Consider the following 21,642-nt stretch of genomic DNA (forward strand, 5'->3'; position numbering starts at 1 on the left):
GCATCACATCAATCCATCCTATTTGACATCTGTTGGTTTAGTATTATTAGTATATCTCAGACTTAGGCACTGAAATAACCTCAATTCATCCAACACGCAACTGTCCAATGCAGGTGTCCATTTAATGTTGAAGACATCAGTCCTGTGTGTCTGAGAGTTTTGATCTCAAATAAAGTTTAACCCATAGACATCTGAAATGTGAAAAGAAGCTCCAAGTCGTTCACATTATTCATTCATTCATATATTCATGTTTGTTTTATGTGTAAAATCTTATCTAAAGAATAATTAGTAACTACAGCAATGAAAAAATGAGATCTCAGAGATGTAGTGAAGGAGACATATAAAGTAACTGGAAATACTCAAGAAGTAGAAGAAGAAGTATTTGATAATATTACTTGAGTACTTTGTTACGTTCCTGCAAGTAAAACCAAAAAAGTACAAGTACATATAAATTACTGTAACAATTAGCATGTCACCGAGCAGGTAAATGTCTGTGACTGTGTCCAAATAGTAAGTTTAAAGTGACTTAATTGAAATGTTCAGGAGTGAATTTAGTGTTGACGAGGTTAAAAGCAGCGTTCAGGTTCATCACAGTGAATCATGGAATAACAGCAGCTTGTTGAGGTGACGCTCACGTGGATGAAGATCACATGATCCTCGATCACAGAATGAACAGATTTTACATTTGTCAGGGACTATTGTCAGCGGTGGATTAATTCACATTTGGTGCTTTAGAGGGAGGGCAGCATGGCAGTGTATGTGTAGATTGTCATTCAGGATCCATATGTTTATGTTTTAAATTAAATGATGTGAAATATTTTTATATTTATATAAATCCATCATATAAATGGAGCAAAACACTAAACTGTATTAAACTGACTCACCAGTAACAAGTAAAAGTAGCTATCAGGTGAACAAAATGAAAATACATTAATTAAAGCTCTAGTTAATTACACTAGTTGAATAAACAGTTAATTTGAATAAACAAATAAAGGTTTCCTCATGTGAAATTCACAAAACAAATATATAAAATAAGATATGTTCCAATTATTTTCTTCTTCATAATTCTTCATATAAACAGCACATTATGAGAACACTATTCATTGTACCTGCTGTTATTAAAATAAAATCAGTTACAATCCGTTTTCACCAGCCTTACTACAGCCAATCAGCGCACAGTACCTCCTGACACCTCGACCAATCATCGCTGTCCACGAGGTTCAGCTCCAGGGGGCGGGCACTCTCCGGTTCGACTGAGATTTCCTCTCGGCCAATCAGCTCCTGACAGTTGACAGGAAACGTCAAACATTCGCTCTTGGCGACCAATCAGCGTCGGGGATCGGCGGGTTCAGCCTCCCATTATCCCACGTGATCCTCCTCAGCAGTTCCCAGGCGGTCAGATCGGAGAGCCGGAGGTGAGTAAAGAGACCGATAAATGTCACTTTTTACCGGGGAACACGGGCGGAGAGCGCCCGTTTCTGGGGAATGCGGGTTTATTTATACTGTCCGTACTTTAATTATTTAGATAATGTCCGTTTTAGCCGTTAAAAATAAAGCTACGTGCCTCCTGCATGCTGTTAGCACTGCGCTGAGTGGCTAACTGAAGCTAATTAACCACAGGTGAATTCAGCTAGCCAGTTAGCCCGCTGTGGCCTGTTATAACACTTCATTTACTCACACGTTAAAAATGAAACTATACTTGTTCACATGACTTACTGTGTCTGACAGAAACTCCGGTTGTGTTTTCTGTGAGAAAGCTGAAGTTAACTCGTCCCAGCCCCTCCACTGGCAGTGTTTCGTCATAGCATCGCAGCTAAGCTAAGCTAAGATAGCTGAATCAGCCGTGTGTGTAAGGAAGGGGGGTTGTTTTCATATCGGGACACTTTAAAGAGCTTAATGAACTGATGAAGAATATGATTTGCAGTTGACATGTTAAAACGGGGCTTTGTAAAGGACTAACTGTTAAAATATAATGAATGAGTGTGTGTCAGGGGTCAGTTAGCATGCCAACGTCATTAGTCCTGCATTTGTACAACCAAATATTAAGCTACTTAAATGTTTATTGAAAATTGTAGTGAATAACCTGAAATATTCAAATATATCTGCCCATCATCTTACACAGATATGGGTTAAAAGCTGCGGGTCTGCAACCAGTGAAGGAAGAAACATTCACATCACTTAGGTGAAAGTGGGAACACCACACTGTGATTATATTCCACTACAGGTGGAGAAAATGTATGTGAGCTTTATATTAAAGTAGGGCTGCAACTTAATCTCATTATTGGTCTATAAAATGTCATGAAAAGTCGATGTTATAATTCAGGATGAGGTATTTTGATGTCTTATTTTTGTTTCATTAATAGTCCAAAAGTCAAAGATTATCATTTTATTATCATATATGACACAGGAAAAACTATAAGTTATCACATTTGCGAGTCTGGAACCAGCATGTTTGGCATTTTTGCTTAAAAAAGGACAATGGTAAAATATTGGCGTCCAAAGTGACGTCTTCAAACGTCTTATCTTTTCTGACCAACAGCCAAAAACCAAGAGATATTCAGTTTACAATGATATAAACCAGAGAAAAGCAGCAGATCTTATCAGTGGAGAAACTGCACAGACTAAGATGATTAATCAATTTCCAGCTGGTGATTTAGTGCCTTCGGATAATCGATTATTTCAGATGCACAAAACATGTAGAATATTTCCTTTGGCTGGAATAATGCAGCTTTTGATTCTGAGGCTTTGTTTTACATAATAAATATAAGAAACTGTTCTGGATTGGTTAAATGTTTGAACTGATGGAATGGAAGCATCTTAATGGAACAAGGAATTTAGCTGTTGATGTGGCAGCAATTAATGATTAATTTACTCATTGACCAGTGTGGGATTATTTTAATTAATTATTGATATAATGCCAAGTGTCGATTACAAGTTCCCAGACCCCAGAGTGATGCATTTCGCCTCACTTCATCATTCAGTCAGGGTGATGTGATGGTGTGACCAGGCCGAATGAAACGTTTGTGGTTTTGTGTCTCTTTGTGGTTGTTTCCTGTCTCTTTGTTGTTGTTTCCTGTCTCTTTGTGGTTGTATCCTGTCTCTTTGTTGTTGTTTCCTGTCTCTTTGTGGTTGTATCCTGTCTCTTTGTTGTTGTTTCCTGTCTCTTTGTGGTTGTTTCCTGTCTCTTTGTGGTTGTATCCTGTCTCTTTGTTGTTGTATCCTGTCTCTTTGTGGTTGTATCCTGTCTCTTTGTTGTTGTTTCCTGTCTCTTTGTGGTGGTCTTGTGTCTCTGTAGTCTTTTAACTGAGCTCTGTGACTTTCAAACTAGAAATATTACTGGTCTCTTCACACAGAGGCTCTGGCCCCGGGGACCCCCTGACCCCTCGGGGCCCATAGGCCTGTTCAGCAATCCATACATGTGTCCAGGTCATGTCACGTTAATTGAGTATTACTATGAATTCCTGCTGTAGCTGGGAAGCGCTGACAGAAATGTGATATAGCAAAGTTAATGTACTTGATAAATAATTGTTGACCGTATAGTTTCATTTCTGTTTAATCTCACTGCAACATTAATTTCTTACCAAAGCTCTTAAAGTCAGAACCGGGTTTATCAGTTATTAAAGGGGCTGTCTTTAGTCCATTACCTGATGCTTGATTCAGTCTCTCAGGTGAAGCAGCCAGACCGGTTCAACCTGCTGGTTTCTCTCAGCAGGTGTGGGACCAACACCCGGAGGAACCGGCTCTGCTCTTACACTCCTGTTAACGACTGAGTTTATAATGAGCAGCAGAGTGAACATGTAAAACACTAGATGGTAGCACACTGCAGATTTTCTCCTTTTATTTTAACACTAAAAACATCATAATTATCATAATTAAAGTTCTCATATCCATAACTTCCAGCTAACGTCACTGTCAATGCTAGTTACAGTAAAATCTGTAGTTTAGTCAATGGTCACTGATAAATCCATGAATAGATGTAACTGGATAACAAATGCAGACACCATTTATTGATTTTGATAAATAATGATCAAAGAATATGTAAATCAGTTGAGTGTTTCATGTATAAATAACATTTAGCTATTAATTCAAATACACAACAACAGTTTTTTAATTTACTAAAGATGTAGTTTTTGTTTTTTCCCCTCGTGTTTGTTCATTGTGACAAATATTTAGTTAATATTTAGTTTATTTTAAATATTTTAGTCTCAACTGAATATAAAACCTGTTTATTATTATGATTATTAAAATGTCAGTAATGAAGAAGAATTGGATCCTGACTGAGTTCTGTACATCGCTTTGACACTTTACAGGAAGAGACAAAAGAAGAATTTAAATACTTTTCTTTGTTACACATTGTAGATTTAATCTTAATTATTTATTGTTTAAGGCTGCAACATCATGATGCATTATGTTTTTGTTTTTTTTCACTCCTGGGGTCGTTTCAAAGTCAGTGACACATTTGCAGCTGGAAAACACAGTCAGTTATTCAGTGTTTATATTTGTGACTTCACACAGGAAGACGTGTCCTCACAGTTTAGCTGTTTAAACAGTAACCTGCCCGTCCTGTCGCTGTGGTGATGGGTTAACTGATGCAGGCTGATAAAGGTTGATTCTGCTGTTTAACGTGACGAGCAGATGTTCACTCGCTTTGAAGACTCTCAAACATGTAAATATCTCAATATAAGAACCTTTCTGTAGTGATGCCATCATATAATTTATTTCACCATACCTTGTAATAATAGATAAAAGAAAATAAACAATGGAACTTTATTTTAGCACAAAAGAGGAAATCCAAAATTATCTCAGTATCAAAGTCTTTTCTCTAATCAAAGAATAAAAACGAGTTAAACATTGGTGCTAATTGTGGCGTATTAACAGAGTTTAAACAATTAGCCGATCAATTAGATGATTGAGAGAAAACTTAATACTGGATCATTTCATTAGTTTAATTTTAAAAAATGACATTTTTGTTAATTAGTATTTGCTGCTTTTCTTTTTTCTGTTTAATTCGGTGTGAACTCTAGATTTAGTTTTTGAACTGTGGAATGAAAACAGGAAATTTGAGGACGTCAACTTGGACAGACATTTCGTATTTTTTTTTCATTGAGCAAATACAAGAGCTGCAAAATGAATCAAAATACAATCATTATTACAATGTGGCCAAGTGAAAGGTAAAAACAGATCATAAATGAAGCGTTGTGGAGCTACAGAGACGCCCTGACCTACAGATCATATTCTCCAGATGTAAAGTAACATGATTGTTTGGAACAAGAGCAACAAAAATCACATCTTCATAATATTTAATAACAAAAATAATAAGAATAAACTTTATTTGTATTGCACCTTTCATACAAGAAATGACGTATAAAATTAACATAAAAACATGTTCAAAGCATTGGTCTAAAATGAAAAACATTAATGTAAAAAAATATATATATATTTATATTGAAAATCAAATGCAAAAACAATCATTCCAAACTGAAATTGCAATATGACTTTTTTTCTTCTTTTGTTTTTGCGTATCGTGCTCCCTACCAAATAATTAATAGAAACAGATGAATGTATAATGAGCGTAACCGTCCGTTTCAGCTTCTGTTAGTGTTTCCATATTTGATATTATATCTCAGTCAGTTTTCAGAAGGTCGCAGTGAGAGACCAGCGTCGTTATCGGACAGTGAATCAGAGGGAGCAGATGTCCCGCAGCCTGGACTCTAATATCAGATTAACCCCCCCCCCTCATGGTGCTGCTGTCAGTCTGGGTGGAGAACAGTGACTTCAGCTGGTTTCACTCCACAGAATAAGACAGTCTGTTGTCTTATCAGCCAATCAGAGTCGGTCTAGAAGCTTATTACTCCTCCAGGCTGCAGGGAAACCGTGGTGTGGCTCTGTCACAGAGCTAATCAATGATCAATACGCCTACTCTGGGTGACATGTTCCTCCATCACCATGGAGACACACACTGTAGTTCATTTAGACTGTCACACACATACACTGTCCTGCTGCTTCACACACTCACTACAGCACCAAATGTGGATTAATCTGCTGCAGAAAATAGTCCCCAACAACTTCACTATTTCCTGTTTGTTTTATAAAAACTACAGTGATCAGCTGTTTTTAAAACTGACGCTCTGCACTCTGTGATCAGTTTATTAGGGACACCTCTCTAACATGGGTGGTGCTGCTCTCAAACAGCCTCAGTTCTTCATGTCATGGATCCAACATAAAACTTCACTCATTTATTTTATTTGCACATAAAACACAATTCAAGAGAGTGTGAACAAGAGCAGTTCTGATTTAAAACATTGGTTATCAGTGTAGTCGTTCATTTTCTGATTATTCCTTCAGGTGTGTTTGAATCTGTACAGTTTTCTGTTTGCGTCATATTCCTGATCGACATTTCAGAAAATTTTATTCTAGAAATATAGATTACTCCACCACCTCGAGGTTTCCTCTGTTTCTGCCGCTAATTCCTTCAAACGCCACGTGGGCACCAGACGGCTTTGATGCTAAGCTAAAAGCTAGTGCTGCTGGTGGTCACACTCGTCACTACGCTCCCAGGCTGTTAGCCAAGCATGCTAATCCTGCTGCAGGTTAATCTGATTAGCGTGGCGGTCTGCTGCGTCAGATGTGTAGCAGGTTAAAATGCTCAGACTGAGGATCAGGGTTTCTTTATTTTATTTTATTTTTTAACATTTACAGATATTTTTAATTTTTTTACAGTTCCGTATGTTTGTAGTTTCTCGTGCTGCTCTTTTGATTTAGACAAAATATTTTCTTTGAACCAATCAGAGTAGAGAGTAATTACCTACAGAAGTCTGTGGTGCTGCTGATTTTGAAAGTGCATTATCGGCACATTTTGTATATTCAGTGCGGATGTGATGTATGTATAATAAATAAATAATAAAAACATATATATATATATATATATATATATGTAATATGATGGTTTTAAAAGAGCTGCATCATTTGTAGGAATCACAGATGTGAGCTCATCACATCCTGTATTTAAGATTAGTTTAATAAATATGTTTTAATTACTTAATTATTATACTGTCAAAATCATTTTTAAGTGAAAAATATCATAATATAACAATATATAATATGATAATCTAACGCTCAAATCATCGGTCAGATTCAGCTCCTGCTTCAGAAACTTAGACTATCTTAGACCTGACAGATCTGTACTTTAGGGATATTCAATATATTAATGGCTGATCCATTAAAGTTTTAATTATTGTTCCAAATAAAGATCTTTCAGTTAATTACAATAATAATGTGAAGCAGGGCTGTAACTAACGATTATTATCGATTCATCTGTTATTTTTTTGATTAATCATTTATTGTCGTCACAAACGTCACGTTACTGCATCAACAGATAATTATGTTATTGTTACCGACCGTTAAACTCCCAGGGTGCACCTCTTCTCTTAATTTACCTGTAAACACAGGGTCTGAACATGTGTGTGTTGGTGTAATGAGTAACCTGCAGACTCCAGTGTTTATGTACAGAGCAAAGTGTGTGTGTGTGTGTGTGTGTGTGTGTGTGTGTGTGTGTGTTGAGGGGTGCTGCAGTAATCCCTCGGGGTGTAATCTCATTAAGGTGAACAGAGCTATGTTTGCATGTCCGGTGAGTGCTGGTTGGTCGTCATGGAGGTGGATGGATGGCAGGGAGACACAGGTTGACAACCTGCAGAGTGTGTGTGTGTTGATAACCACACACAACCAGTGACACAAAAAAAATAAATCATGTTGTGAGTGAAGACGCATCACTCTAAAGTGGAAACTCGTCTCCAGAGAAACAATCAGCTGATAGCAGCTCGTTAAACACAGCAGAGATCAGGATCAGGATTCTGGTCCAACAGATCCAAACATTTTGATACGCGTACTTCCTGTTGGCTGCTGTGACATCAGTTTACCTGGTCAGACTTTTGGACCAGGTGTGTTCTCACTCCTCCTCCTCCTCCTCCTCCTCAGACTATGGATCAGAGGGTTGGGTTGTTCGTTCTTCTGGCGGTGGGCCTCCTCTGCCTCGGTTTGGCCCCCGTCTCTCGGGCCCAGGATCTTGTGGATGACGGTCTGGACGACGATGTGGATGTGGAAGACGAGCTGGATCTGGGTTTGGCCGGAGCCGAGGAGGAGCTGGAGGGCGACCTGCAGGATGAAGCTCCACCTGCTCCTAAAACTCCTCCCACACCCAAGGTAAGACGAGCTGATTGGACGACGGTTATTTAAGTTATTTATACATGTGATGAGTTTTAAGAAGCAGAAAATTAGTTCATGCAGATTTTCAGAACTGACTTTTACTCAGATGACACCCCCCTCCACACACACACACACACTCACACACACACACACACACACACACACACACACACACACACACACACACACACACACACCCCACTCCCCACTCCCCACCACCCTGTTACTGATTAACCAGCTCAGTAAGGAGTGTGTTTGACCTGCTGATCCACTGACCTGCTTTCACACCAGGAACCACAAAAAACAGCGTATTTTATAATTAATCCTGAACGTTAAATAAACAAATGTTTTCTGTAAATGTTGACTTTGTTGTAGAGACAGAATTATTTATGCAGATGTTTGTGTTTGTGATTTTTAATTAAAGCGATTAAACATTTACTAAAGTGAAAGTTGCACAAGATAACAGTGAACACACCTGCAATATTTTCTGAGACTGGAAAGAAAATAAGTTTAAATTCATGTTCTGTAACTTCTTCTTCTTCTGCCTCTTTGTGTGCAGGTGACCTACAAGGCTCCAGAGCCGATGGGGGAACATTTCTTTGCTGAGTCTTTTGACCGGGGGACACTTGACGGGTGAGCACAAGTGATGATTTAATTTAATCTACAGATTAAGTCTGTAAATGTCTTTTCAACATTTATTAGAAGACGCCGTGAAAACTACAAAAATAAAAACATCAAAGTTGAAACTCGTCGTCCGTATTAAACATGTGAACGAAATCATACACAAATATAAATCAAATATAAAACCGTGTGCGCCTCATGACTCTGGTCATGTGACTCTTACTCTTCAAAATAAAACAAAACCTTTACTATCATTTTATTATTTTAAACAAACCTTTCTCAATGTTACCCTTTTAATATCCTATTCATTCAATTTGTAATCCTTTTTAATTACCTTATGAACTTAAATTATCATGAACTTAATAAAAAATAAATCGGTCTGTTACAGAAACCATCAAATATTTAACATTTAAAAAAAAAAAAAAAGAATCTATTATTAGAATAGTTTCAGATTAATTCTGTCATTCGATTGATCGACTGATTGTTGAACACCGGACACGACTGAAATCTTCTTCTTCTTTTCATTTTGTGGAGGAAACTGTGAGGTTTCATCGAGCTGCAGTGATGGAGAGAAGACCTGTTGATACTTTCAGTGCGACGTTGATGTGATTTATTAAAACAAAGTCAGACTTTAACTCTTAAATAAAACAAACAGACTTCAGATCGACTGAGTCTGAATTCATCTGCTGCACAAAACCACTTTAGTTTTAGTCTTAAACCAGACTGGTACAAAGAATTCTGGGTAAATTAAGACTTTTTTCATAATAAAAAAAAGGGCGACTGAGGAACCACATCCATCCACTCAGCTTCGTTTACCCTCATCAGAACATGTTTAGTAAGAATTCAACAGTTACAGGAAGTTTTACTTTGAAGAGTGAAACAATAAGAAGAAAAAAACAAAATGGCTGCCGTCTCTAAAAACTGTCTCTTCTCGTTGCTCAAATTAGGAGCCATGTTTCCCTGTTTTTGTTGTTGGGTGCTGCTGCTCAGTGCAGGTGTCATTGATTGTTACCATGGTAACATTGATCTTATCATCATTATTATTGTTATTATTATTATTTATTTTTGTGAAACAGTCTGAATAACATCAGACTGGTCTATGACCAACACGACAGGTGTGTTGGTAACTTACCTGTCTGCTGGTTTCAGGTGGGTTCAGTCCAACGCCAAGAAGGAAGACGCCGATGAAGAGATCGCCAAGTATGATGGTAGGTCCCGATGAAGATACTGACATGAAGAGAGGTGTCCTCAAAAGGCCACCGTACTGAGGAACACATGCATCCAACAGGTAAATGATGATGTCGTTGTTGACAGGTAAATGGGCCGTGGAGGAGATGAAGGACAGTAAGCTGCCCGGTGATAAAGGTCTTGTCCTGAAGTCCAAAGCCAAACATCACGCCATCTCCGCCCAGATGCTGCGACCGTTCATCTTTGACACCAAACCCCTCATCATCCAGTAAGACCAGACGCTCACCTGTCCTCTGACACTGGTCCAGGTGTTCCTGAACTGTTTCTGATTTTGTGTGTGTGTGTGTGTGTTCAGGTATGAGGTGAACTTCCAGTCAGGTATCGACTGCGGCGGCGCCTACGTCAAACTGCTGACTCAGACTCCTGACCTCGACCTGGTCAGTGTGACTCTGCTCATCTCACACACACCTTGAATACACCTGTCTGTTTCCCACCTGCACCTCTTCCACAGCTGATCCGTGTGTGTGTGTGTGTGTGTGTGTGTGTGCGTGTGTCTCCAGGACCAGTTTGTGGATAAGACTCCGTACACCATCATGTTCGGACCTGATAAATGTGGAGAAGATTATAAACTTCACTTCATCTTCAGACACAAAAACCCCAAAACTGGAGAGTACGAAGAAAAACACGCCAAGAAACCAGACGCTGACCTCAGGACGTACTACACCGACAAGAAGACACACCTGTACACACTGGGTAATTTGTGTGCACCTGCACACACACCTGCACACACACCTGCACACACCTGTACACGCAGGGTAACACACACTATCAACAGTCCAGGTGTGTAACCGCTCTGTGTCGCCCCCCAGTGGTGAACCCTGACAACACCTTCGAGGTGCTGGTGGACCAGACGGTGGTGAACAGCGGCAGCCTGCTGACAGACATGACCCCCGCTGTGAACCCCCCCGCTGAGATCGAGGACCCCGACGACCAGAAACCCGAGGACTGGGACGAGAGGCCCAAGATCCAGGACCCGGACGCCGCCAAGCCCGAGGACTGGTCAGTGCCGACAGAACCAAGAGCTGAGAGAACTTTCAAGAACCGGGTCGATAAGAGAGTGTGATGATGAGAGTCCTGTTAAAGAACCGGATCGATAATCAGTATTGATAAAAGTAGTATTACTGTTAAATCTCCGTGTAAACAAATAAAATAATTGTGACTCAAAGAAAATCTTTGAGATGAAAATATAAAATTATTGTTTCATATTTGAAAATGTTTCCTAATGAAAAAGTTTAAGACCTCAGATCAAACAGTTTGTGACTGTGTGACATCACAGAGAGAAAACAGCTGTAAGAATTAGTTCATAGCAGTTAAAGGTCAGAGTGTATATTCTTTAATGAACATGATCTACTGATGATCGATATTAGATTTAAAACACATCTTCACTTTGAGAATCTGGAACCTGAACTTTAAACTTATTTTCAAACGTCTCAATCACATGATGAACAACTCATGAGATCAGAGTAGTTTATTTCCTGGTTTGTTCTCTGTGTTTATAGATGTTATTATTTCTGTATGTTGATGTTCAGGGACGAGGACGCTCCTGCTCAGATTCCAGATGAAGACGCAGTGAAACCAGACGGCTGGTTGGATGACGAGCCCGAGTACATCGGAGACCCTGACGCCGTCAAACCTGAAGACTGGTACGGTCTCAGATTCAGGTTCAGCTCGTCAATCAAACTGCAGACTCTGTTCTCCTGGGTCGTCCTGGTAACTGTCCCTCTGTGTCTCCTGTCCTTTTTTAGGGACGAGGACATGGACGGCGAATGGGAGGCCCCTCAGATCCCGAACCCCGCCTGTGAGACGGCCCCTGGCTGCGGCCCCTGGAAACGACCGATGATCGACAACCCCAGCTACAAGGGCAAGTGGAAGCCCCCGATGATCGACAACCCCAACTACCAGGTGAGTTCCCGCCCCGTGTTTAGTCAGGTGACTGTGACTACCTGTTCTGTTGCAGCGTGTTTTGAGTGGCGGTGGTTCTCCTGAGATCCTGACCTCGGACTCTTCGTGTTCTCAGGGCGTCTGGAAACCAAGGAAGATCTCCAACCCGGCGTTCTTCGAGGACCTGCACCCGTTCAGAATGACTCCATTCAGCGCCGTGGGACTGGAGCTCTGGTCCATGACTTCCGACATCTTCTTCGACAACTTCTTCATCACCAATGACCGCAGCACGGCCGAGCGCTGGGCCACCGACGGCTGGGGGCTGAAGAAGGCAGCAGAGGGCGCCGCTGAGGTGAGTCCAGACTGATGGAGTCATGCTGGTCCCACAGTGGAGGGTCATCAGCTGATTATCTGCCCATATGATCCTGTAGTGTGAGGAGGCGACAGGCATTATGTTACAGACTGTTGAAATCCTGAGGTGTGAAGGAATATCCAGCAGAAACCTGCAGGAGCCAATGAGAGCGAGCCGACCAGGAAGACTCCCCAACCAGATGTTGTTTTACCAACAAGAAAATTAAATATCCAACCACCTCCAGATCACACTTGTACTTCTTTGGTACGAAATAGAGCTGCACAATTATCAGAATCTCAATATATCCAAGTTCAATCAATCACAGCAGCTGCAGTTTCTTTAGATGAAGGTAAAATGTGTTGCATTGTTGTGTATTGTTAGCGTTAGCATTGTTAGCACCATCAGTGTTGTGGAGCTACAGAGACGCTCCGACCTACAGGTCATATTCTGCAGATGTTAAAGGGATATTGTTTGTTTGGTACAAGACCAACAAAAATCACCTCATAATAAAAAGAAGAAAAACAACATTCAACTGAAATCAAAAAGATTTTTTTAGTACAAAATATAGTTCACATAAGTCCAACCAGCTGGTGTTTGAAGAAAATGAAACCAGAAATAGAAACCAAAGATAAAAACATTGAAGTCAAGAATTAGAAGCTGCTTTATACAGGTGTGTTTTAAACTGGAGCCTGATCTCCTCGAGGCTTTGGGACGGATGACAGAGTTTAGCTCGAGGATCAGGTCTAAAGTATAAGAAGGTGATAAACCGGACAGAGACTTAAAGTGATAAAAAGTGTAAATGTGTCGGCTCTCTGGATCAGATCTCTGGATCTGGTTCTGGACTCTGATGAAACGTCGGAAGTTCATTTAAACTTTATTCATGAATGAATGAATTCGTTGAGGTCAGTTTAAAAAACAATAACCGTTTTCGCTCGCTCTGGTTAAATGTAACGTCCTGAGTTTCTCTCTGTCATGAAACGTGACATGTTTGTTTTGACTCTCAGTGATGATGTAATCCTCTGGAGGAGGCGGAGTCTCTGAGTGGGACAGAAATAGATGTTGTGATGTTAATAAGAGAAACCACCTGGGACAGTTTGACTCAGAGCAGGAAGGTTCACTCGTTTTAACAGACAGATGCTGCGTTCAGGGACACTCAGATTACTAAAGCTGTTATTATGACTTTAAACTCTAGTCATAGTTGGTTTCCTTAAAGGAACACTGCGTGTTTTATCCAAGTTTAGACTGTGACACTTTCACAATCTCTTCTCATACAAATATCCAAGAAGCAGCAGCTTCTAAAGTGAAAGCTCAAACTTTATCCGAATCAACTACGAACTACGAACACTTTAATGTTCATCAGTAAAAGATTTTCAGCATTAAACAAAGACAGGAACTAAAAACTTACTTGTTCATTTACACAGGTCTGTGATGGATTCATTAGCAGCTCTGCTATTGGCTGTCAGCTCTCTGTCAGTGACCTCACTTTACTCCACTTCCTCTTATTTTTAAAATCATTATTAACTAACACTTGAATCACACAGCTCACAGGGACATTTTATCCCTCTGTAGCAGGCTCATAACACCAGCTCCACCTCCACCTGCTGCACTCTGAGCTTTAGTTCCTGCTGCTCACAACATGTGAAAAATAAAAAACTTTAAATACTTGATCTCTCCAGCAGCGGCAGCGTCTCGTTAACTGACCGGTCCACAGGCTGGAGACAGTCAGTGACGCTCTTTAACTGAAGTGTTGTGTTGTTTGTCTCATGTTGTTGTTGTTGTTGTTGTTGTTGTTGTTGTTGTTGTTTACTAATGTTTCCTCTCATGTTTGTTTGTTTGTTTGTTTGTTGTTGCAGCCTGGTCTGGCAGCTCAGATGCTGAGCGCTGCAGAGGAGCGTCCCTGGCTCTGGGTCGTCTACGTCCTCACCGTGGCGTTACCGCTCGTCCTCATCATCGTGTTCTGCTGCACCGGCAAGGTAACACACACACACACACACACACACACACACACACACACACACACATACATACACATACACATACACACACTCACACACACTGCAGTGACTTTAGTCAGACTGTCTTAATTCCACTGAAACACCGTTATACACACGGTTATAAACATGAGTCGATCTAAAGTTTCACTGATTTCTCTACATGTTGTTCCTGAACTTGTTTACCTGTGAACACACACTTCACACACACTTCACACACACTTCACAGGATTCCTGCAGGTTTTCCAAAGTCGGATTTCAGTTTAAAAAAAAAAACAAAACCAAAGACGTTGGTCTCAGTTTTCATTCACAAAGATCTTAAATGTTCCCAAACACGTGAATATTAAACTTAAGGTTTAGCGTTTCTAGTAAACTACATTGAGAGTCTGTATTTTTCTATATAATTAGATAATTCATAAATATCAGACATTGGACACATGAGCTGCCTTTTATGGATCACATATCAAATTTATATTTATATATCTTTTTAACAAAAACTGGATAAACTCCAGTTGTGTTCCTCCAGATCTCTGGTCTAATGTGGATCTTAAATAAATACGTCAATATTTAATTGGTTACTCTTTCCATCTGTTTATCCATCCATTCATTTCCTGCTGCTCATCCAGGTCGTATCTAGTGATTAATTAATAATATTATTATTTTTATTTATTTAACCTTTTATTTATTTATTTATTTATTTATTTATTCCAGTAAATCACGCTGAGATAGAAATCTCCTGAATGAACATGAAAAACATAAGAACATGAACATTAATTTACGAATAATTAACAATAACATTGCAAAATTGTAATAAAAATAAAACTTTAAAATAGAATTTAAAATATATAAGATGCCAAGATTATAAAACATCTGTTAAAACAACTGCATTCTGTTTGGGGAAGGTTTCATGTTAAAGGAATTCTTCTTCTGCAGCGACACAAAAGATAGAAATGTGAGTAAATTCCTGCTGTTGGAAAATAATCTCTGTTCTGGTTCTCACTGAAATCTTGGGTTGGTGTTAAATTTAATTCTGTGTTTTATCTCTTCACAATAATATAAAGACAAATATAAATATGACATCAGTGCAGTCCAGGTGTAATAACATATGTATAACATATCAGTGATTCAAACACAGACAACATGTTACAACATAATAGAGAAGCGTGGCTCTTAGTCAAAGGGACGGACTGGATCCCATCATTACCCATCATGCAGCCTGTTGTCAGTGCTGACGTCTCAGTCTGATGTGTGTGACTGTCCACAGAGGTCGTCAGGATCAGCTCAGGGTCAGTTGAGTCTCACCAACTTACAGGAAGAGTTTAAGGAAGCTGGACGCCACGCCGCCTCCTCCTCCGCCGCCGCCGCCGCCGCCTCCTCAGGCCCGGTGACTGCCGCTGCCCGTTAGAGTAGCTGTGTCCTCAGTGTCCTGTCTGTCGGTCTCTCTGTGCCTGTCCTGTGTCTCTGTGGTTCTGTAGTGTAGAGCTGAAGACCCTGTGTTCATGAAGGTCAAAGGTCAAACACATGTTGGAGGAAAAGTTTGAACTGGAGTTTATTTGAATCGTCGTTGATCAAATTCTGCTCATCGAGTCCTGAAAGAGTCGATTAATCAATGACTCCTTTTTTTTATTCCTCCGCGCCGGCGACGGTCAGAGCAGCGGCCGTTTTGTTTTCAGAGCGTCTGTCCGTCTCCTGAACGTGATATCTCAGTAACGCCTTCAGGGAACTTTTGCCACAAACATTCACCAGGACTCAAGGGTGAACTGATTAGACTTTGGTGGCTAAAGGTCAAAGGTCAAGGTCGGTGTGACCTCATGACACGTTTTCAACCATAACTCACGACTTCATTTACTAATTCTGACACAATTTAACTCAAATGTCTCAGGATAAAATCAAGTGATGACAGTTTATATCCAAAAGGTCAGAGGTCAAATTATTCAGTGCTATAACTCAGGAAGGAGAGCGTGCGACCATGTTTACCTACAACTTGCACCAACTTCAACTTCCTACAATTATTGCATTTTTAATGAAGCATTTCCTTAATTTCAGTTTTTAATAGAAATTAAAAACAGGAATTGTAAAAAGAATTTATAGATAAACGATTAATCATCAATAAATGCGTCAGATTTAAAAATGGATTTAAAAATAAAACATCATTAAATAAACCATTTATAAATATATTTAGTAATTCTAATTGAAAATGCTGTTAGCTAATCGATTAGCTTAGCCATTTAGCTTCTCCTGTCAGCCTCTCTCTGACACTCTAGACCTTCAGTGGTAAAACCAGGTTAAACAATCCCATTGGTCATGGGATTTAACAAGCTCTCTGATTGGCCGGAGAGCTGACCGGTCATATTATATCTATAATGAAATGTACATCTTAATCTGAGTCGAGGACAGAGGTTTTCAGAGGTGAAGTGTCACCTGGATTTGATCAGATCCAGTCGATGAGCAGAATCAGCTGGATCCAGAATCTATAAACCTCAGATCTACTCGACCTGACTCGTATGTCCAGCCTCCTTCCTCTGAGGGGGCGTGGCCTCTGACTTTCCCACTGAAGATCAATCAAACATAGGCTGTTTAACAGGAAGTGATTCATGCAAGGAACAGAACAGGTGGATACAGAGAGGGAGGCTGAAGTATTTATCATCAGTCTGCAGCTTCAAGAGTCTGAGAGCAAGTTTATTCACAGAAATAATAATTAAAGATGTTATTAAATATATTTAGATAGTTTATAATTATTAGTCACTCTTTTCCAGATGATTTTGTTGTGGTGTTAGAGTTTGGAAAACCTCTTGTTCATGAGCTGAAGGTTTTCTGTGTTTGACGTTAAAGTCAAACTGACCCGTTTCCTGTTTGTCCTGCAGAAGAAGAGTCCAGCGACGCCGGCAGAGTACAAGAAGACGGACGCACCTCAGCCCGACGTGAAGGAGGAGGAGGAGGGGGAGGAGGAAGAGGAGGCTGAAGAGGCGGAGAAGAGCAGTCCAGGTGGGTGTGATGTCTGGAATTCAGAGGAAAGCTGCTTCTTCTGTCTCCGTCCGTCTGACTGATCCAACGTTTTCTGTTTCAGCTGCAGGAGAGAAGAGCGAGGGAGAGGAAAGTCCTGCAGAGGAAGAGGAAGCAGAGAAGGATGAAGAGAAGGACGAAGAGAAGGATGAAGAGCAGGATGAAGAGAAGGATGCAGCAGCAGATGAGGTGAGGAGACATTTTTAGTTTCAGTCAAGGTTCTGACATGTTGAATTTTCTCAGTTTTGTTTCTAATAAGAAGCTTTTCTTTCTCCTTCTTCTTCTGACAAATAGAAGGAAAGTTGACATATATTCTTATAAAATATAAAAGTGTTGACATAGATCATCTCTTTTCTTTAAAAGATTCTTACATTTAAATTTTCCTTGGATTAAATAATTTTATTTGATTAAAGAAAACTAAAGCAGCTGCTAACAATCCCATGATGCACTGTGTCACATTAAAGTGAGCTGACTGTGGTCGTTTCCTCTGCAGAAGTCGGAGGACGACATTCTGCGGAGATCTCCCAGGAACAGGAAGGTCAGAAGGGACTGATATCTCTGAATCCAAAGCCCTGACCTCAACACCCCCCACTCCCCTAAAATTCCCCCGCCCCCCCTTCTTCCTCCTCTTCTTCTACCCTTGCTCCGAGGTGATGAAGCCTAAATGGATCCCATGGAAGCAGCGAAGCCGACAGGAAACTAAATAAGATATGGACGCCTGATGATGATGATGATGATGATGATGATGATTCCAGTATGAACAGGACTGAGTTAGATTAAAGGAGATTAACTGAGATTAACTAAAACTTCCTGCATCATTCCTTAACAACACCTGAGCAGACTCAAACCCACGAGACCAACGTCTCCTGTCCTGATCGCCGCCTGCCGCCACCCCGCTAGCAAGAGCCGTGCCCGACCAACGGCCCGTTAAACAGCGTGTAAACAGTTTGTTAGTGAGTCTGCTGACAGGGGGAAATGTGACTCTACTAGTCATCCTACAACCTGAAGCAGCCGACCAGCAGTCACATCATTAGGCTTCAGCTGTCGGGATCATCCTGCAAACAGCCAGTAAATCAACCTACAGTAAGATGTTGAATGGCCTGCTAACAGGCCTCTCAGTAGAGTAAACAGCCCACCAGCAGCTGGAGAATCAGACAGTCAAGTAAGGCCTTAAACAGCCTGTAAACAGTTTGTAAATTCCTCTCCAGACAGGCAGAACGTCTGGCTCTCATGGTCCTGTTCGGGCTGCTAACAGGCTGCTAATGCGTTAGCATTATCCTCCAATCAAGCTACTGAAAGAAAAGTCAAGATAAACCTCCAAACAATCCAGGAAGTGCTGCCATGACACCTGGTCAATCACCTGTAAACAGCTTGTTAACTAGTCTCCTGACAGACAGATAACTAACCAACAGTGTGGAGACTAGTATCAGATTTATCTAACAACCCAATGATCCCACCAGCAGGCTGCTAGTTAGCCCGCTAAACTTCTCTCTAATTTGCCAACCACTGTCTAATTTACCAGCTGAAATAGCTTGTTAGCGACAACAGTGACGTGTTGCTAATTAGCCTACTTGACTACAGGTTAAAGTAGCAGAGCATCATCAACAGGCTGCTAACAAGTCCTCAGATAATCTAAGTAACTAGCGATGATCTTAACCCACTAACAGCCGACTTCTTCGTCTTCCAGGAGTCTGTAAATTAGCCTGCTAGCATCCTTAAAGAAAGCCACAACTTTTCAGTTAGCGTGCTGATGTTTCAAGAAGTGAGATGAGAACACTCCGGCTGACATGAACTTTTCTTTCTTCTTCTTCTTCTCATGATGTTGTTGTGACGGACGTTCGCTGACGTTTTGTCTCCTCAGTGTTTTTGATGTGTGTTATTGTCCTGATGGCAGCAGGGAAGGTCAGAGGTCAGAGGAAGGTCAGTGTATGTTGTTGTGACTTGTGGTGATGCGTTCAGGAACAGCTGTTGTCAGTTGCAGGTGTCAGCTGTTGGTTAGCGGAGGTGGATCTGGTCGGACCGGTTCTCGTTCAGAACTGTGGCGTCAGCGCGGCGACGCAGCAGCAGATGAAACTTCTTTTTATTTGTCAGAACAAACTTTCAACAGGTCAGAGACACAAGATGGTGACAGTAGATTTTATCTGCTTCACCCTCCCTCCATCTTTTCTTCTTTGTGTGATTTCAGTCCAAACAAACGTGACAGCAGCTCAGTTCCTGCCTCTGTCCATCAGGTTGGCAGGATGTGAGAGTTTCCTGGTCCTGGATCAGTTTCACATCGACACGTGTGGTTGATGACGTTCACAGTAGAACCTCCTTCAGTCAGAGGAATCGGCTGCTGTCGTGTTTGTTGCGGCTGAAAACTTGTGTCGGCAGATGGACAGACACTCGGTCCCTCTTTCATCAACCCCATATGAAAAGAAAAAGGCACTAAAGGGGAAAAACTCAGGCGCTTAACCTCAACACCTGTCCACCTGCTACACCTCTGTCACACCTCTGTCACACCTCTGTCACACCTCTGTCACACCTCTATCAAACCTCCGCCGATCACCGACGTCCTCCGACATGAATCCTGGATCCAGGCCGGAGTTCTGCCCCATGTTTAAAAGAGTTGGCACTTGAGCTTGATGTTCATTCTTAACCTCTACTTTAGACAAAATATCTGAACTCAAGGTCCACTTACTTTCAGCTTTCACCACATCTCATGCTCTTCATCTGAGGACTGGAGTGTGCTCAGCTGTAATCACATGACCTCAGGCTCAGAAGCTTCAGACCTGGGTCATGTGATCACACTTGAGCAGACTTCAAAGATGAGGTTGTGTTTCCATCTGCTGCTGATGAGTCGCGGCCGCCATCGCCTCGACGTCGGGCTGAGAAACAGTTCCAGACGTAAAAACTCTGAATGAGAATCGCTTGATTTCCTGTTTGTCCGTCCGAACGACATTTTGTCTTCACCTTTACAGTCAGTATATAAACGTGTAGTGAAGGGTTTATAACACAGTAAGATGTGGTTGTAAAGAGGCTGCTGTTCAAACTAAACGGTCAGTCCATCGACGGGAAACTATTGATGAACATGGTTTACTGATCAGTCGACCTCCTGACCTTCCCTCCAGCTCCACCATCAGGATGAAATTTCCACTTTTCAGTTCTTGAATAAAAAACGTGAAAAATTCTTCCATGATCTTTGAGTGTAAAGACGACGTCTGTGTTCCTGTTTGTTCATTATGAAAAAAAAAAAACACGATGGTTTTCTGTCCAACTTTACTTCACTGTGACCGAGTGAAATAAAACAGGTGTGTGTGTGGAAAAGAAACGCACCTGCATTAGTCTTGTATCCATGAGGTGACTGTTGATGTGTCTGTTTCTGTCGTTGTCAGACTTCAGTTTTCCATCCTCTAAACGTCTGTTTCCTGTTGATGTGAGTCAGGTGATCGGCAGGTCGACTGACTGGTCGAAGGCAGTTTGTAGAGTCTGAGGTTTTTGTCGGTGAATTCAGATTCGGGGCCTTGAGGTAAACCGGAGGTCCCCGCTTCCATGTCCAGGTGACCTTTATTTAACCTTTTATTTTCCCTCCTCTTCTTCGGGTAAACACAAGCTGCAGTTGTTTGGTTTTGGCTGTAAACTCTGTTGCTTTTAGTCTGTTTTTTTTCCTCTGCTGTAAATCCAGTGTTTTGGGTTTTAGGATGAGTCTCCTCCAGCAGCAGCGTTACCTTCCCATCGAGGACTCATGTTTCAGTCATCCTCTCTCTCTCTCTCTCTCTGTCTCTCTCTCTGTCTCTCTCTCTCTCTCCCTCTCTCTCTCTCTCCTCCTTTACTCTCTGATTGTTTGTTCCCTCTGGTCGTGTCCGGCTGAAGCTGCCTGTAGCTAACAGACTGTAGACTGAACACTGTATCTGCTGGTGAGATTTTACATGACTCTGTAACAATTAACTTTTTATTATTTTGTTGACTTTGTGTTGAACTAATTGGTCGGCCCAGCCTGTTTCTGATGTACACACTATGTAGAGAGGTGGACCTGCTGACACGCCACAGGACGGTCCAGCTTTGAATAGAAATACTGTGATGATGGAGCCTGATGTGTGAGTGTGGACACGCAGTCAACATTTGTTTTGATGAATAAAAAGGCTGAATGGAAACTGAATGAGAAGCTGCTGTGTGTTTTTTATCTGTGTGTCTCTGCAGGTGAGTCTGATCCAGACTTCTTTTTTTTTTTTTAAATATTCCTCTCAGAGTCTCTACAGTTTTACTTTCACAATCAAAACACCTTTATTATTTATGGGAGCTCATAAACTTCCACCAGTGTTGATCTGGAGTGGACATATGAGATGGAAACATCCAAAAAGTCAC

At 41.0% G+C, this 21,642-nt stretch overlaps 1 protein-coding gene across 1 annotated transcript; it reads left to right on the forward strand.

Annotated features, from left to right (window-relative positions):
* The first annotated feature begins 1,339 nt into the window (after positions 1-1,339).
* On the forward strand, positions 1,340-21,436 carry canx (calnexin). Its single transcript, XM_022764497.1, has 15 exons — positions 1,340-1,415; positions 7,975-8,199; positions 8,762-8,835; positions 9,973-10,031; positions 10,138-10,279; positions 10,367-10,448; positions 10,572-10,764; positions 10,881-11,070; positions 11,601-11,714; positions 11,817-11,973; positions 12,089-12,304; positions 14,158-14,277; positions 17,160-17,274; positions 17,369-17,487; positions 17,792-21,436. Exons 2-15 carry the CDS (start codon positions 7,978-7,980, stop codon positions 17,849-17,851), a joined length of 1,863 nt encoding a protein of 620 aa, XP_022620218.1. The 5' UTR covers positions 1,340-1,415; positions 7,975-7,977; the 3' UTR covers positions 17,852-21,436.
* Positions 21,437-21,642: the final 206 nt, after the last annotated feature.

The sequence above is a fragment of the Seriola dumerili genome, unplaced genomic scaffold (genome assembly GCF_002260705.1).
Source record: "Seriola dumerili isolate Sdu_G_001 unplaced genomic scaffold, Sdu_1.0 BDQW01000544.1, whole genome shotgun sequence".
In the NCBI taxonomy this organism is placed as follows: Eukaryota; Metazoa; Chordata; class Actinopteri; order Carangiformes; family Carangidae; genus Seriola; species Seriola dumerili.

Bases quoted from the DNA above. Each gene is read 5' to 3' on its own strand.
- canx (XM_022764497.1), top strand. From the start codon at position 7,978: ATGGATCAGAGGGTTGGGTTGTTCGTTCTTCTGGCGGTGGGCCTCCTC. The intron at 8,200-8,761 runs GTAAGACGAGCT...CTTTGTGTGCAG, and splicing joins AAACTCCTCCCACACCCAAG to GTGACCTACAAGGCTCCAGA. The intron at 11,974-12,088 runs GTGAGTTCCCGC...TCGTGTTCTCAG, and splicing joins TCGACAACCCCAACTACCAG to GGCGTCTGGAAACCAAGGAA.